Source organism: Pteronotus mesoamericanus, unplaced genomic scaffold, assembly GCF_021234165.1.
Source record: "Pteronotus mesoamericanus isolate MK-2021 breed Mesoamerican mustached bat unplaced genomic scaffold, CSHL_Meso_final contig_303, whole genome shotgun sequence".
NCBI lineage: Eukaryota > Metazoa > Chordata > Mammalia > Chiroptera > Mormoopidae > Pteronotus > Pteronotus mesoamericanus.
In genome coordinates this window covers 201,757-207,756 of record NW_026555130.1, presented here as the reverse complement: position 1 = coordinate 207,756, position 6,000 = coordinate 201,757, and the positions used below count along the sequence as shown (strand labels likewise).

Sequence of the window (6,000 nt, the reverse complement as noted above, 5' to 3'; positions counted from 1 at the left end):
CTCTTTATAACTGTATGCAAACTCTGTGTAAACTTTTTACAATTCTTTATACAAGCTTTTATACAACTATTAAAACAAAAGATTCTAAAATTAATCATAGTACAGACAATATTAGAAAACAACCCACTAAAGTCATTTTAATAGAGGGTTGTTTTGCTGAAATCAACTTGCCACTCAACGAGACTATGGCACTGACAGTCCCTGAGATGTCTTCTTCTGGGCTGTTGTTATTGAACAAATTACCATTTTCCCTTTAATTTTGTGTGATTGAAATGGATTTTGTGTAGCTTTCAACCAAGACTTTCTAACAATTTCTGGTAACTTAAACAAAAACCGTAAGCAGGCACCCACTTTCATTCTTCCCCGAGGACGTCCTCGTCACACACTCCCTTCCCCGCCTACCCCGGGGCCCTCCTGCGCTCGGCCCGCGGGCGGGGCGAGGGAGCGGGGCCTGTCCCGGGGCCGCAGGCACACCTGGGCAGCATTCCAGCGGGGGAGGAGCGCGCAGAGCCCGGCCCCGGCCCCGCGTCCTCAGCTCTTGGGGTTCACGTGCTGCAGGAAGCGCGCGCACACCTGTTCCACTCCCTACTCTGTGGCGCCGGCGCGAGCCCGGACGCGTGGGCCTCCGCTCGCAGCTCGGTCTCTCCTCCCGAGCTCCCGGAGCACAGAGCCGGTCAGGGCCGGTGTGCGCTGCACCGGGGCTAACACTAGATGTTTCACGGCTCACACACGGCATCAGGCAGCCGCGGACGCTCTTCGGCCGAGGACACGTCAGCAAGAGCATGCTTCGCACAGAAGGCAGAATTCTACGTGCCTGAAAACGAGAGGCACTCATAGCTCCTTAGGCCTTCGTCTTCACGATGCTAACCTCCCCCGGCAGGGACTGCCTCCGAACGTGGATCCCAGCACCTCCCTCCCCTCAGCCGTCGAAGGGTTTGGCCTCCCGGAGAATGCGTCGAAAAAAGGCGCGCATGCTCAGTGTGAGGCCTCGCGCTTCGCCTCCGTTCCCCCAGTGACGTAAGCAAGTGCATGTTACTCTGGGAAATGTAGTTTCCGAGCCTTGGAGTCACGGGTGCGCCGCCTGCCTAGACCCGGAACGGGACTTCAGCTCCCGGCTGGCTGGCGGGCGCGGGAGGGGACGCGAGAGAAGGGGCGGGGCGAGCAAGAGAAAAGGAGGGCGGGGCCTGGGGGGGCCGGGCGGAGGGGCGGGGCTCCGGCCCCCGGCCTGCCAGCCGCTGCCGCCGCCCGCGGTCTGAGGAGCCGGAGGCGCGGGGCTGGGAACTCCGAGGAACGTGGACCGCAGCTCACCCTGAGCAGTTGCGAAGGCGTCGGCAGCCCCATTTGCAGGTCCCCTGCCCTCCGCCGGGACGCGGGAAAGCCCGGCGCGCGGCGGGGGCGCGAGGTGGGGCTGGCGGGGGCGGCCAATGCGAAACTGGCTGGTGCTGCTGTGCCCGTGCGTGCTCGGGGCCGCGCTGCACCTCTGGCTGCGGCTGCGCTCCCCGCCGCCCGCGCGCGCCTCCGCCGTCCACCCCGCAGGTGAGGGCGGGCCGCGCGGGCCGAGGGGGCGGGAGTCCGGGGGGACGCGCCACCCGTATGGCCCGTTCCCTCCGCGGGCGTTAAAGTCGGACAAACCTGAGGACGCGCTGGCCTGTGCGCGTCCCGCCGCTGTCACCTCCCCGCTCTTCTCCCTGGCCCCGAATCAGCGCCCGCCACCACGAGCCCTGTGGGCGCCCCAGGCCGGGCCGGAGTCGCCCGCCTGCCGGGAGCGGAACCTCGCATGTCCTTAAGCCGCCAGCGATTCGGGCCGCTGGGCCTCTTTCTTCCGCCCCAAGTTGTCGGTCTCGTTCGGTCACGACTGCGCTCTTAAGTCTCTGGGTAGCGTCTGTGCGTGTGTTAAAAGGTGGCTTGGCTTGGCTTCAAGAATATACTGTATTTTGGATTCTATGAAAACTCTGTGATGTAAGTCGGTTAAACAGATCTAGACACGAACTAGGACCAGGCGACGAGTGCAGCTCCACCTGTGAGTCTGGCTTGCGAAGTAATAATGAAGCGCACGTGAAACGCCGGCCTCGCCGCGGCCGTGTCCGTCTGCTCTTCTTAAACCTCCCCTCGCGGGGAGGGAATCTTCTTCACTTTTCTCCTTCGGAACTAGAACGCTCTGCCCGCCGGAGGTGCCCATTTCTGTTAGTGGGCCCCACCGCCCTGAACACTACTTAAGGTTTCCCTGTTTTTCTTCTTTTTAAAGGGCTTACCCTAGGACCTTTAAAGAGACCTGGAAGCCTCTTTTTAAAATGAGGTAATCGTCCTTTGTTTGTTTTTTAACTACATGGGGATTTTTTTTTTTTTTTTTTTTACCACTCTCACCCTTGCAGCTGTTTCCTTGTCGAGAAGTTTTAAAAATTAGAATTGACTGTTTGCAGGGTTTATGCCTTAACTTCTAAGTAGAAACTGTAGAAACGAGTTCGGCAGTCCTCAAAGCAAGCTCGTTGTTATCATTGCGGTTCTTTATTCTGGTAACAGTCTCTTAAAAATCTTTTTTACTGGACAAACCACAGGCTCTTTGAAAAAGCTGTTTGTGGCACCTGAATAGAATTTAAATACTATTTAAGTGATTTATTGAAAGTACAATGTTACAGGGTATTTAACCTTTTAACAGGTTAGGGGTTTTGTGTTTTTGTAAACTGAACTGAGGAAACGGTGCCATATGTATAAAATGCTTTGTAACATTTGCTGGGTTTATATTTTACAGGTGTCTGTCTTTTTGTGTGTGATGTGTGAGCTCTCCTGGAATTTACTTGCAGAGCATCATTAGGGTTTTAATGACCTTAACCATCTTTGGGATTCTATAAAGAAGTGAAACCCTGCCTTCAAGCCTAAAATTTACTGGGCCTGCTTGGCAGTTTCTTAGTTTTAGAGAAGTTTGTCCCACTCCCATGGTGTTTGGGTGATGCCCTCTTGTCATCCAGTTAGGCTAGGGGATGGGGAACTAGGAGGTGGGTCCTGAAAGAGGGGCAGGGCTGGATGAGGACTCAGTACTAGTTACATAAATTTGACTTTAATGGATATTGTGCATCTGGCTAGATAATAGAGCACATGCCTGGGCTGCAGGCCCAGTCCCTGGCTGTAGCACATACAAGAGGCAACCAACTGACGTTTCTCACATCGATGTTTCTTTCCTTCTTTTTCTCTCTCCCTTCTCCTCTCTCTAAAAATAAGTAAAAAATGAATCTTAAATAAAACCTGACTGTCCTAACTTTTCTTTTCCACTCTCAGTGCTTTCAAAACTAAAAGCAATAGGAGTGCCGTGATTGCTGTAATTTCCTGCAGCTCTGCTCGATGTGTTGTCGCCATGCTTAAAATATGTGGGCAGTTTTCATTTTACCCCTTAATACCTTAAGCCTAAAGTGGGAGAGATAACCTAAGAGTTTGTGAACTCTTCTTACCTTGAATTAATGTTTTTTTTTTCTTTTCTGCATATTTGTCTGTCTCCAGTCTCATTACATCTGAGCAATATTTTTTGAAAGGGAGATTTACTTTCCCTGAATATTAAAAAAAAAAAAAAAGCCCTCTGACTTGCCATTGATTCAGCACATGTTGGGGAGACTACTCTGTCCTGTTGTAGGTGTGGAATGACAGCAGAATCAAGATAAAGTCCCTACCTTCATGCAGTTTACAATTTAGAGGGAAAGACAGAGCACAGGAAACAGTTATTAAATATCGTAAGGGTAGTGATAGGTGCAATAACAAAAAAGCGGGGGGAGGCAGTGTAAGAGGCTGGAGAATGCTGTGCTGCTGTTTTAAGTAGAGAGGTCCCAGGAGGCCTCTGAAGAGGTGACAGTTGAGCAGGGTCCTGCTATTCCAGTGCAGTGACTCACTTTAAACAGCTGAACCACCATCAGGGAGAGAACCTGGTAAAGAAGAAACAGGTCTCATGTGAAATCCATAGAGATGGAGACAACCAGTGGAATAGAGAATATAGATATAGGATATCTTGATTATAACATGTTAGTTTGGGATGGTGCATTAGGGAGAATTTTTTAACGATTAACTTAGAAAAATGACATGACCAAAAAAGGCTTTTCTGTCTAGGATATTTGAATTAAAAAAGCATAGCCATTCTAATGCTCAGAGTGCCAGTTCTTGTGCTAGATACATAGTCCCTTGCTATCAAGGTGCTCACAATCTGTCTAATTGAAACAGACATGGGGCAGGGAGAAACCAAAGACAAATTAAGCTTGCTTTGCAATTTTTCCTGGGGCTGGTTTATCTAGAATAATCCCTATATACTAATTTTGACTGTGTTTACTTATAAAATGATAACCTCATAGAGTTTTGTGAAAATTCAATGAATAAAACAGCCAGGGCAGTGCCTGATTCCTAGTAAACACTCCATGAATTTTAGAGAGGATGGAAGTATCTTGGTGGTTCATGCCTTTTTTAGTGAGGTATGTTGAGAGGTACCTGAAATTGGCAAGGGCGTGCTAATAGTGATGATTGTCCTTGTCGGTTGGTCTGTGATGAACTTGTATGATTTTCTTGTTTTCAAGGTTTCTGCCTATTTGTGATTGATATCATCTGAGAGCATGCACATAAGAGTGGCGGTTTTGGTGTGATTTTTAATAATCCTTGGATTTATTTGGAACAATCAGTTTTGAAGTCAGTTTCACATAGTCTTCAATAAACTTTTGGGCATTTGCTCTCAGTGCAGAGCCAGGCAAGTTGCCATATCCTCAGGATACATTGTGTATAAACAAAACAAAGGGTGGTTGTCTTCAGGGAGCCTGCTTAGGGTTAATTCTTGACACTGTTAATATTTGTTTCTTGCTGTATATCTACCATCTAGAACAGTGAACATAGGAGGTACTCAGTAATTTGAAGGAATGAATCAAGATAATAAAACTAGGAAAGTATGAATTTGTCACATATAGATCACCTGTTGACATTTCATGATGACCTTATATTTAAAAATTTTTTCTTGTGAAAGTAAAACATGCTCTTCATAGAAAAGTTTTAAGTCATTTAAGAAAAAAACAAACAAACAGGAAAAGCTTATCTATACCAGACAGATTTTGAATGCACATACATATAATACCTGTTTAGGAGAAATTAGTATTTAAAAAATTTTTTATTGATGTGTAATACACATTTGGAAAAGTGCATATAAGTGTGCAGCTTGATATATTTTCCGAAACAAAATACACCCAACTAATCAGCACTGAAACTAAAAACAAGAAATTACCAACACCTAATTAGAAGCTCCCTTTGAGTCCCCTTTTCTCACTGCAGAGTGGTAATCCTGTCCTGCTTTAATGGCAGAGATTTGCCTGAGTTTCTATTGTATTTAAGTCGAACCATCCAGTATGTACCTAGTTCTTGTACCCTGCTTATCTTACGGAATATGATGTAGAACAATATTTAATATGTTTGCAATGTAACTTTAATGGCTGCCTAGTGATCAGTCTAGCATATAGATACATCAACCATAATTTATTTATTTAAAATATTTTATTTATTTTTTTAGACAGAGGGAGAAAATGAGGGAAACATCAATATAATAGAGAAACATCAATTGGTTGCCTCTCATATGCACCTGGACTGGGGACTGAACCCACAACCTGGGCATGTGCCCTGACCAGGAATTGAACTGGTGACCTTCTGCTTCGCAGAATGACACCCAACCAAGTGAGCCACATCAGTCAGGGCACATCAACCATAATTTATTTAAATAACCCCTTATTTGTACATTTATGTAGTTTGCAGTTCACTGTTAATAAAGTGACACTGTGACAAAGATCTTTAGTGCATCACTGATTATTTTTTTTCAAATAAGTTCTTAGGCATGGAATTGTTGGACAGAAAAGTTATACAGTTCTGAGGTATGTGATATTTTTTGGCAAGGTGCCCTGCAGAAGACTACACAATTACATTCTTACCAGCAGACAGGAGATCAGGCATTTCCTTGAAATAACTGTCACCATTTTCTTGAAAAACTAATCATTT

General features: G+C 46.7%; 1 protein-coding gene across 2 annotated transcripts in view; it reads left to right on the top strand.

Annotated features, from left to right (window-relative positions):
- The first annotated feature begins 1,208 nt into the window (after positions 1-1,208).
- The window catches only part of B3GALNT2 (beta-1,3-N-acetylgalactosaminyltransferase 2), a 58,375-nt gene continuing 53,583 nt past the window's right edge, over positions 1,209-6,000 (top strand). For both annotated transcript variants that reach the window (XM_054575498.1, XM_054575497.1), the window contains exon 1: positions 1,209-1,536. In XM_054575498.1, coding sequence (XP_054431473.1) covers positions 1,425-1,536 — 112 coding nt within the window. In that variant the 5' untranslated portion in view covers positions 1,209-1,424. The remainder of the gene's footprint in view (positions 1,537-6,000) is intronic.